The sequence below is a fragment of the Acomys russatus genome, chromosome 17 (genome assembly GCF_903995435.1).
Source record: "Acomys russatus chromosome 17, mAcoRus1.1, whole genome shotgun sequence".
NCBI lineage: Eukaryota > Metazoa > Chordata > Mammalia > Rodentia > Muridae > Acomys > Acomys russatus.
In genome coordinates this window covers 63,584,445-63,595,561 of record NC_067153.1, presented here as the reverse complement: position 1 = coordinate 63,595,561, position 11,117 = coordinate 63,584,445, and the positions used below count along the sequence as shown (strand labels likewise).

General features: G+C 52.7%; 1 protein-coding gene across 1 annotated transcript; it reads left to right on the top strand.

The window, feature by feature from the left end:
- Window positions 1–323: 323 nt before the first annotated feature.
- On the top strand, window positions 324–11,117 carry LOC127201694 (keratin, type II cytoskeletal 1b-like). The gene is made up of 9 exons (XM_051160384.1): window positions 324–942; window positions 4,535–4,749; window positions 5,829–5,889; window positions 6,343–6,438; window positions 7,662–7,826; window positions 9,458–9,583; window positions 9,711–9,931; window positions 10,205–10,239; window positions 10,633–11,117. The coding sequence occupies exons 1-9, from the start codon at window positions 424–426 to the stop codon at window positions 10,845–10,847; spliced, it is 1,653 nt and encodes a 550-aa protein (XP_051016341.1). The 5' UTR covers window positions 324–423; the 3' UTR covers window positions 10,848–11,117.

Sequence of the window (11,117 nt, the reverse complement as noted above, 5' to 3'; positions counted from 1 at the left end):
CCATTGTTCCTTCCTACATCTCTTCGACACACCCCAAAACAAACAACTCAATGCCGTTTCTTAGGAAAAGATCAATTTGAGATTTGAGGAGAAGCTCCGCAGGAGTTTTCGACACTGAGATCCTGAGAGATTTGCTCCCCTTCTGTCTTCTCCGTTGTAAGAGATAAACGATCAAGTCAGGGGAGTCTGTCTGCAGTGCAAGTTCAGCAACACGTAGGTGTTTAAGCAGATGCTTCTGGCAGGCAAATACTCCCCTCCCAGGGCTCGGAAAGTTCCCAGCCCAGCAGGCGTGTGTGCCTGTGTATATATAGGGCTGAGCCAACCAGGTCCTTTCCAAGGGACTCACAGCTCTTTTCTTCCTGCTCTCTGCTTCTTTCCCAGGTGGGCCCTTGCTACCCGTGCCTCTGGTTGCCCTTAGCAACCATGAGCCGCCAGTTCAGTTCTCAGTCTGCATTTAGCTCAAGGAGCAGGCGTGCCTATAGCGGCAGGTCCTCCTCGGGCTTTGGAGGGGGCAGAAAAACTGTGGCGTCTGTGTGTCAGCTACAGGGGAGGTGTGGTGCTGGCTATGGAGGGGGATTTGGCTCCAGGAGTCTCTACTGTCTGGGTGGTAGTAAAAGCATCTTTGGGAGCCTAGTGGGGAGAAGTGCTAGTGGTTTCTGCCAGGGCGGAGGGGCAGGAGGAGGATTTGGGGGAGGAAGGAGCTTTGGGGGTGGCCACGGTGGAGGTGGCAGATTTGGAGGTGGCTTTGGGGGTGCTAGCAATTTTGGGACTGGGGGGTTTGGCCCTTCTTGTCCTCCCGGGGGCATCCACGAGGTGACTATTAACCCGAGCCTCCTGGAGCCTCTTCATCTGGAGGTGGATCCTGAGATTCAGAGGGTCAAGACCCAGGAGCGGGAGCAGATCAAGACCCTCAACAACAAGTTTGCCTCCTTCATCGACAAGGTGAGTACCTCAGCGGCAGGTAGAGTCCCTGGTGGCCATCCAGATGGCCAAGAGGGCCTCACACTGCCAGAGTGGTGCTGCTGCTACTGCTGAGCTGTTTCTGGTTGATGACAACAGCCATTTCCTCCTGTGTGTGTTCTGGGACTTCAAGGAAACATTTAACCTGGGCTTTCATGTAGGGCCCCCTTCCCCAAGATAGGGTTTCTCTGTGTAGCCTTAGCTATCCTGGACTCACTCTGTAGATCAGGCTGGCCTCGAACTCACAGAGACCCACCTGCCTCTGCCTCTCCGAGTGCTGGGATTAAAGTCATAGTCTGACATTGCCTGGCTCACATAGGTTTTAACATAAACATTTAATATAGGTTTCTCAGGGTTGTGTTTTTAGTTTATATTTTTCCCTATTTGTGGAAAAGGAGATATGGGGGTGTAGTGAGACCATCAGACACACACGACAGTGATCTTACTCTCACCCATCACTACCTATGTCTCATTAATCTGTGTACCCAGCCATAGGTCACCTATGTCCCCACATCCATCCTTACACATGCGTCTATCTACTCACTCGCTCACCCACCTACTTAAACATATCTATCTGCCCATCCGTCCATCCGTCCATCCACTTACGCACACACAGCATGCAGTTATCTACTCATCCACACACAGCTGGCCATCTGCTTATCTTCTCAGGCACACATATCCATCCATCTCCATCCACCCACCCACCCCATCCACCCGTCATTCATCCATCCCTCCATCTCCTCTATATCTTTCCACCTATCTATCCACTCACCCATCTGTCATCGTCCACAATAACCATTGTCTACCCATCCTCCTACCCACACTCACACACACAACTGATTTATGTGCCTACCCTTCCCTGCTGTTCAGTCATCTGCATATCAACCCACCCACCCGCCTATCTGTCAATCTGCCTGTCCATTTGCCCCACTCCCATTCAACCCACAAATATTTTATTAGGTGTATTGTGTGCTACTGTATACAGACGCTTTAGGTGGCTAGGACACAAATTAGGCTTTTAGGGATCTCCAGAACTGAATGGCAGAGAATTGTGACGGTTTAAGGGAGATGTGTTAACATGTGTGGTCCTCTTTGGGTCACGGCGGCTCAAAGGTGCCATGCAGTGCCTGCTGGGTACTGGGGGTACCTTGCTGGGGATCCCAGGTCCTATATGAATCTTGAAGATGGAAGCCGAACAGTTCCCAGGCAAAGAGAATTTCCATGCAGCAAGGAGGCTGAAAAGTGGGACCCCCTTCAGGGAATTTCAAATGCCACAATTTCTAGGAAAACGACAGGAGGAAGGGAGTGCTGTGGAATAAGGAGAGAGTCCGGCAGCCGCAGCCCCTGGGGAGCTGTCGGTGAGCAATTGGGTGACTCGCCTGATGGCAGGCTAGGTCAGTGATGCTAGCCTTAGCTTAGGAGCTGAGTCAGTGATGTGTGGTAAGGCTTTCTGTCTCAGTTGTCCTTTTTACTTGGGGCCAACCAAACGCCACTTTGAAGCCCTTTACCCTAATCCACACAAGGTTTGCCTCATGCTCAGTTCTCCGAGGAGAGGTTGACACATAGCTACGGTAAAACCTTCCTTTTGGCACTTGCAGAGGAGGAAGGCACCACGGCCACTGCCTGATAACAGGACAAGTGTTGGAGATGGAACAGTGTGTGAGCAGGAGGAGAGCATAGAGGGAGGGTGATAGACAGGCCCAGGGGAGTTCAACAGAACCATACGCTGTGTCGGCTTCTGATCACTCGGGATGAGAAACCTGTTTGGACACCATGGACGCCTGATGCTTGAGTACAGGCCAGGAGCAAGGACTTAATGGTGAAGGAGATGCTACCAGGAGGTCAAGGTTGGCCAAGGAAGGAGCAGGAAAAACTGACATCAACAGAGTACCACGGATTTCTTGAAATTAGTCTGGGATTTTCACTGGCTCAAGGCTCCTGCTGTGAATAGAGGGCCAGTTAGATTTACAGCAGGGTACCAAGGCACAGGGAGAGGGGGTGGGGGGGGCAGGGAGGGATGGCAGCTTTGTGTTCTCCCTGTGGAGCAAGCCCTGTGGTGACCATCATCAGCCCCTGGACCTCCAGTCTGTAAGAAAGCAAGCTTTCGTAACTGTAATTTCTCACCCTGGTTTCTGCCTGCCCTTTAGTACAGCCTTGGCTATTCTCAATAGCGCTGCAGAGCCATCCTTTGAGAGGACTGCTCTCTCTCTCTCTCCTATGTAAGTCCTCCCCTGGAATCTTGTTTCATCTGGAATAAAAGCCACAGTCCGAGGAAGCCCCACTGACTTTCCACTCACAGGGAGTGTTGTCACAGAACAGAAGTAGATAGTGGCTGGAATTCCTCATGGGGGTGTTATAAGCTGTGCTGACAAGTTTGCTCCCAGGGCTGGTTGCCCAACCCCTTGCTGTGATATGCCAGCCAAGATAAGGCTGAGGAACAGTGTTCTCTGCGCACAGTCCTCTGATTCGCTCTGAGTCAGAGTGAAAAGGGACTTATCAGGGTTGGTCCCTTAGACAGGTGGAGTGACTTCTCCATCCATTTCACCTCCCCTGGAGGTGGGGGCTGGACTTTGGTGATCTCTCTCTCTCTCTCTCTCTCTCTCTCTCTCTCTCTCTCTCTCTCTCTCTCTCTCTCTCTCTCTTTCTGTGTGTGTGTGTGTATATGAATGGATGTGTTTACAAATGTTTTTATGTAGGGGTGAATTTGTGTGTACATGCATTTGTGTATGAGTGACTGTGTGAGTGTATGGATGTGAATATTTGTGCATGCAAACGTGTATATGTATGTGTGCATGATGCACATTTATATGTGTATACGGGTGTGTGAGGATGTATACACGTGTCTGCACACACGTGCCTGAGGGAAGCATCACAGCCATCTCTACCACTGGGCAGGAGCCTGAGGGAAGCATCACAGCCATCATCTCTACCACTGGACAGGAGCGGAAGCTCTGCCTGTGGGCACCTGGCCGAGGAACAGTGAAAGCTGGGCTCGTGACACAAAGGGCAATCCATGCACTCGATCTGTGCATGAACCCCTCCCCCATGGCCAATCTCTGTCCCCACAGTTTGAGGGGAAGAAGTGTGAAAACACGGGGTCATGTCCACGTTCTACTTCCTGGACTAGCAAAGGCAAAAGCACTTAGCTTAAAAATTCTGAGCTGGGTTCTAGTAGCATTTAAATGAAGGTATAGTCTTGAAAACCACAGTGGCAGGCAGCAAACACAGCAGTGGAGGCAGGGGACACCCAGCAAAGAATATTACAAGAACTGTTGGTTCTTCTGTGTGGTCCGTCTTTGGTCATGTGACTCATTCCAGTCATAAAGACAAAGGAAATGGTAATCGTTCACGTTGGCGTGGATAACTTATATGTGGGGTGAGAGCTCTGTTATATAAAGGAGTGTAGCTGGGTGACACTGGCTAGAGGTGACCTTAGAAACCACATGGCCTCCCTTGATGGCTATAAGGCCCATCTGGAGTTTCTGAGGTCTGGGTGTGCTGTAAGGCCGCTGACCACTCTTCCCAGGAGAAAGCTGTTCTGAGCGTGGGTGTCCTGGGGGATCTTGCTCTTTAGGTTCGCTTCTTGGAGCAGCAGAACCAGGTGCTACAGACAAAATGGGACCTGCTACAGCAGTCAGACATCTCGACTCGGAGCAGCAACCTGGAGCCAGTCTTTCAGAGTTACATCAGTCAACTGCAGAAGTATGTGGACTCTCTGGCCACAGAGCAGTCCCGCCAAAACTCGGAGATCCGGAACATGCAGGATATCGTGGAGGACTACAAGAGCAAGTGAGGGTCCTGGGAAAAGGGGCCAGGGGAGCCTGTCAGGGTCTTGCTGCTTGGGGGGCCCTTCTGCTGTGGGCGTGAATGGGTGGGTTGTGCATGGTATAACTGCAGGGGTGTGACAGTCCTGGCAGGACAGCAGTGACAGGAAGGGCCAGAGACCTACACATGACCTTGTAGGCAGTGGTGTACCCTCCTTGCTGGTGCTCTGAGGAGCAGATCCATGGTTCTGATCCAGCCGGTTGCAGCCAGAGCCTATGAGTGATGAACATGTTTCCAGGGGATGCAGACGCTCATGCATTGGGGGCCACACTGGGAAACACCGGCTGAGATGAAATCATACTTAGTAGTTCTTAGTATTGGAGCCTACTAAGCATCAGAGAGCCCACTAAGCACCAGAGAGCCTACTAAGCACCAGAGAGCCTACTAAGCACCAATGGTAGGGATGACAGGAGCTGAGTTTCAGGCCAGCTGCTACTGAGAGACTGTCGGTGCCCGAGGGGCCTCTTCCACAGTCTCCCACCTCAAGGGGTACCTTGACATGCTTACTGTGTTGGGCCACCGAAGGGTCACGCGTGTGCGAGTCTACAGGGAAAGATAAAACCCACAGAGCTGGGGACTATTTCTCTCTTAAAAGCTAATCCCAGCACTCAGGAGGCAGAGGCAGGTGGATCTCTGTGAGTTTGAGGCCAGCCTGGTCTACAAAGTGAATCCAGGACAGCCAAGGCTACACAGAGAAACCCTGTCTCAAAAAAAAAAAAAAAAAAAAAAAGACTCAAAGTAGTTGTTACTTTTTGGTCTTAATGGAAAAGCTAGAGGGAAACAAAGTTGCCACATCGGAATAAATGCTGACGTTTGGGGACATTCTGTGGGTCTCTGAGTTTTCCATGTCCAGTCCTTGTCCTGGCTGTTGGTTAGGAGTTTGGGGAGCTACCTTAGCTACTTATCAGTGGGGCCAGAGCACCAAGGCCTGGCAGGAGCAGCAGTGCTGTGAGCAAGGGCTGGCTGAAAGTCTGGGAGGCAGAACCTCGGGGAGCAGAGGTCAGAGGTCAGCCCTTGCCCCCTGCTTCCTGCCTCCGTCCCAGGTACGAAGAGGAAATCAACAAGAGGACCAATGCTGAGAATGACTTTGTCGTTCTGAAGAAGGTAAGGGTGGGGGTCCTTGGGGAGCACGGGATTGGGTAGGAGAAAATTCCCTGGGGGTGCTCAGCACTAAGGACAGGGTAAAGTCCTCAGCATGGCTGGTGTGTGCTCTGTCCAGCTGCAGGGCCCTTATGCACAAGGAAAGTCACACTGACAAGGCTGTGGCCCTCCTGGGATCCCCCTGGCTTCAGAAATGGAAATTAAGTTAACCGAAAGCCAGTTATGTTTAGCCTTGGGACCTGGGGAGGGGCCTGGAGAGCTGATGTGGCTCACCTGGGTGTGGAGGTTTCTGCCTAGGAAAGTAAGTTTCCAGGCCTCAGGCTTGAGTGAAGTGATGGGTGTGTGTTTTAGCCAGGAGGTAAACGCAGAGAGCGTTTGCCACTCAGCCTGCGGCCAGCTGGGAGGTTGGTGGTAGGCAATGCCCTGGTGACAAAACCAAACATTTCTGCTACTCAGGATGTGGATGCCGCTTTCATGGGCAAATCAGACTTGCATTCCAAAGTGGACACGCTGTATGGGGAAGTCAACTTCCTGAAGTATCTGTTTGACACGGTGAGTGCTATCTGACCCGGAGAAGCCCTCCATCCCACCCCGATCTCACCAACCTGCGTCGGGCTTTTCCATCAGGGCAGCCATTCCCTCTACTAGAGTGGTTCTTGTGGGCGCAGTAGAGATGGGTGGGGCGGTGAGAACCCTGAGGTAGGTGATGGTGAAGGAGCTCTCTGCCGCGTGCTCTCTCAGGCCATGCGGGCCATGAGGTAACAACCACGTCTTCATGCGGGACTTGCTGTGCGAAGACCGTGGGCCGTAGGACTCTGGGTGAGCCCTGTACAAGACAATAGGAGAGATTTTTGTGGTAAAGGCAAGCGTAAGGGGAGTGGTAAAGGGCGCTCCCCGTGCCCACCTGTCACCTGTGTCTAACCTGGGGGCCCATGTGGATAGGGCGCTCCCCATGCCCACCTGTCATCTGCATCTAACTTGGGGCCCATGTGGATAGGGCGCTCCCCATGCCCACCTGTCACCTGTGTCTAACCTGGGGGCCCATGTGGATAGGGCGCTCCCCATGCCCACCTGTCACCTGTGTCTAACTAACCTGGGGGCCCATGTGGATAGGGCACTCTCCATGCCCACCTGTCACCTGTGTCTAACTTGGGGGCCCATGTGGATAGGGCGCTCCCCGTGCCCACCTGTCACCTGTGTCTAACCTGGGGGCCCATGTGGATAGGGTGCTCCCCATGCCCACCTGTCACCTGTGTCTAACTAACCTGGGGGCCCATGTGGATGGGACACTCCCCATGCCCAGCTGTCACCTGTGTCTAACTAACCTGGGGGCCCATGCTCTGAACTGAGTCCATTCAATAGAAGGAAAAATGAACTGAGAGATTCAATTAATTATTTGCTTGGCCAACCTGCTAGTCAAGTGGCTCTAAACTGGCATCCTTTCCTCAGGCTCTGAGAGTTTTTATGGCGACAAGGTGGAGCAACCATGTTTGTCAAAGGGCTGTGTCAAAAAGACCCTGAGGCCAGACGCAAGGCTGGGGCTGCAAGCACAAGAGGAGGGTGGTGGAGAGGGGCGTCTCGGGGGCTCCACAACCTTTATTCGAGATACTTTAGACCCTCCCTTTGTGTTTCATAATGTAGAACAACTAAGAGAATTTTCTCTCAAGAGGCCCTTCTGGCCCAGATTTCTGGCTTCCTCAGACAGCCGTGAGGGAGAAGCAGAGAGAAGGGCTCTGGGAGGAGGGAAGGTGTGAGCTGTGCCCCATGTCTCACAGGAGCTGTCCCAGATGCAGACGCATGTCAGCAACACCAATGTCATCCTGTCAATGGACAATAACCGCTCCCTGGACCTGGACAGCATCATCGACTCCGTGCGCGTCCAATATGAATTAATTGCACAGAAGAGCAAGGATGAGGCTGAGGCCCTCTACCAGACCAAGGTGAGCTTGGGCTCTGAGTCTGCACCCTAAACAAACAGATACTTCTTAAACTGCTGTACCCCAAAATAATAAACAGGTACTCCTCAAACTGCTGTTGCCTCCTGACTTTGAAGTCTAACATCTCTGTGAGAGACTTCTGGCTAAGGGCTATCCTTTTCTCCTCACCACTGAATATGTTAGGATAGTTCTGGCCTGGTTGTTTGTTTGTTTGTTTGTTTGTTTGTTTGTTATTTCCTTATGGAGAACTCACAAGTGCCAGACTGCTTAACCTTCCTAAGCCTTGTAACAAGCAACTGCCATTAAAAACATTAAAACTAAATAAACCCAGGAGTGCATTTTACAAACATGTTCCTAACCACTACAACATGCTTATTTTTCATAATAATATCTTTTTTTCAGTTTTCTAATTTTCTCTTTTATGAATCACTTAGAACCCCTAGAGTCACTTTCTGTGACTCTATTTCACAATGTTCTTAGGAGTATAGGGGCTTTACTAGGTGAATGTGTTTGTCACTATGATGTTGGGCATATTTTTGACTACCTATTGGGTATGGATTCACATTTTTGAATGGTTAAGACTCTGGTTGAAGGAGCAAATGCTGACAGCCCAGTCACTGAATTCAGAGTAACCAGGATATGGTGACTTGTGCTGTGGATTTTGGCATCAACTCTGGTGTCTCTGACCTCCGTGCCAAAGTCTGAACATAGATGTTCTGAGATGCAGTGGATTTTGTCACAAGAGTGGGGAAGGGTGTGTGTGTGTGTCAGAATGTACATTTTCTTCCCTGCTCTTCCTGAGGAAGCCCTGTGTATCATCTGGTTGATGAAGCAATACTGGGAGAGAGAGAGAGAGAGAGAGAGAGAGAGAGAGAGAGAGAGAGAGAGAGAGAGAGAAGGAAGGAGAGAGAGGTGGGGGATGGAGAGGAGAGAGAGGGAGAGACAGAGAGAGAGACAGAGAGAGAGACAGAGACAAAGACAGAGAGAGGGAGGGAGGGAGGGTGGGAGAGAGAAGAAGGGAAGGAAGGAGAGAGAGGGGGGTAGAGGAGAAAGAGAGGGAGGGAGGTAAAGAGAGAAAGAGAGAGGGGGAGAGAGAAGGAGAAAGAGAGGAAGGGAAGGAAGGAGGGAGGGGGGAGAGAGGAGAGATGGGGGAGGGGATCATGTGTGCTCTGAGGGCTTCTGAGGCCATGATCTCCTGCCTGGTAGGAGAATTACCCTGGAAAAGGGACAAGGAGTATGGTAGGTGGAAAGAGTAGGGAGCCCCAGTGTGGGTAAAGGCTGTGTGAGGGCTTAGGTGTATGGAAAAGGGGGTAAAGACCATTAAGAAACAGGTTTGTCTGGGTGGGATATGAGCCTGACCTTAGACTGGTAGAAATGACGGAGGAGGGAGGCTTGCTATAGTGGTGTGTGTGTGTGTGTGTGTGTGTGTGTGTGTGTGTGTGTGTGTGTGCGCGCGCGCGCATGAGTGTGTATGTGTGTTGCATGTACTGTGTCTTCTTGCTCCTCAGTGGAGGGAGGTTTGGGATGAGTTGGAGTGCGCAGGATGACAAGATAGTGCAGCCCAGATCTTTCTCTGGGAGACCCCAGTGCTCTGCAGACACTGACGATGATGCTCCCTCTGACCCCGTACATAGTACCAGGAGCTGCAGATCACAGCCGGGAAACACGGGGACGACCTGAAGAACAGCAAGATGGAGATTTCAGAGCTCAACCGCAACATCCAGAGGCTGCAGGCGGAGATCTCCAGCGTCAAGAAGCAGGTGGGACCAGTGCTTTGGGTGGGCTCCCCAGACGTCCCAGGTCAGACTCCGGTGGGCTCCCCAGAAGTCCCAGGTCAGACTCCGGGAGCTCAGTACCTCTGCTGTCCTCCACCTGTCTTCAATGCAGATCGAACAGATACACGGGTCCATTTCCGATGCTGAGGAGAGAGGAGAGAGGGCTCTGCGGGACGCAAAGCAGAAACTGCAGGACATGGAGGAGGCCCTGCAGCAGTGTAAGGAGGAGCTGGCTAGGCTGCTGAGGGACTACCAGGCGCTGCTGGGGGTCAAGCTGTCCTTGGACGCGGAGATCGCCACCTACCGCACGCTTCTGGAGGGCGAGGAGAGCAGGTGGGTGAACAGCAGCCGCGTTGAGGGGGGCGGGGGGCGGGGCTCTGGAGAGAGGCTTTGACAGGTGCTCCCAAGAAGATTGTCCAGGAGGAGGAGAAACATGCAAGTTAGGACGTATAGGTTGGAAGGGTAGGGGAGAAGCCATGGCTACCGTGCTCCTGTACCCTCCCAGCCGAAGCTAGGTGCAGCCAGGTGTGATCCACAGATGCCACGAGGCTTCCAGGAACAGCATCCCTCCTCCTGTGGTTGACAGCTGTGCTTTTGATTTCACAGGATGTCAGGGGAGCTGCAGAGTCAAGTGAGCATCTGTAAGTAGCAATGGTGGGGAGGGGGAGGGGAGGGGCGGGGGCGGGGACGGAAGCCGATTGGTGCTGAGCAGGTCTGGCGCGGGTTGCCTTCCTCCTACAAAGAACACCAAAGTGAGCAAGGGTTAGTTTCCTTGCATGTGGTACTTGACAACACTGGCTAGAAGTCATCAGGATATGTATACTCAATTAAAACCTGAGCACAGAGGACCTGTCTCTAAATAGGGGCGGCACACTTAAATGAAGGCCTACATCCTTTTGAAGTGCGCAGTTGACTTCCAATGCCTCTGTAAAAAGGAAGAGGTCGCCATCGATCGCCGCCAGGCTGTAAGGGCTCAGGGCAGGTGCAACTGGGTCGCCCCTTCTGACCACTCTGTCTGTCCTTCCCCGGTACAGCGGTGCAGAGCAGCCAGGTGACCGTAGGCAGCGGCAGCTACGGAGGCGGCAGCGGCGGGGGCTCGGGAGGTTATGGCAGCGGCTCCCGCGGCGGCAGCTACGGCTCGAGCAGCAAATACGGCGGCGGTGGCGGCGGCAGCCGGAGCGGCGGCTCCTCCCGCACGCAGATTGTGCAGACCTCCACCCTCAGCTCGCGCAGGCGCGTGGTGGAGTAGCTGCTTCGCGGCTGCAGCTCTTCCTCTGCCGCCTTCTCCCCTTAACTCTCTCGGCTTCTCTCACCTACCTTTTCCCAACGGGTCTCAGCAAGCTTCCAGGTCACTTCGACTCTAGGGGAGGGCACAGGGCGGATTCGCAGCCTCTTTACTTCGTCAAAGTCACAGGCAGACACATGCTCGCTCACTCGGGCACCCCTCCACTGGTCCTACCACTGTCCTGATCCCGAGGGGCCTTATCCAGCAAAGAAGAAGAAAGGAAACAAAACAAAA

Bases quoted from the DNA above. Each gene is read 5' to 3' on its own strand.
- LOC127201694 (XM_051160384.1), top strand. From the start codon at position 424: ATGAGCCGCCAGTTCAGTTCTCAGTCTGCATTTAGCTCAAGGAGCAGG. The intron at 6,439-7,661 runs GTGAGTGCTATC...CATGTCTCACAG, and splicing joins TGAAGTATCTGTTTGACACG to GAGCTGTCCCAGATGCAGAC. The intron at 9,584-9,710 runs GTGGGACCAGTG...TCTTCAATGCAG, and splicing joins TCTCCAGCGTCAAGAAGCAG to ATCGAACAGATACACGGGTC.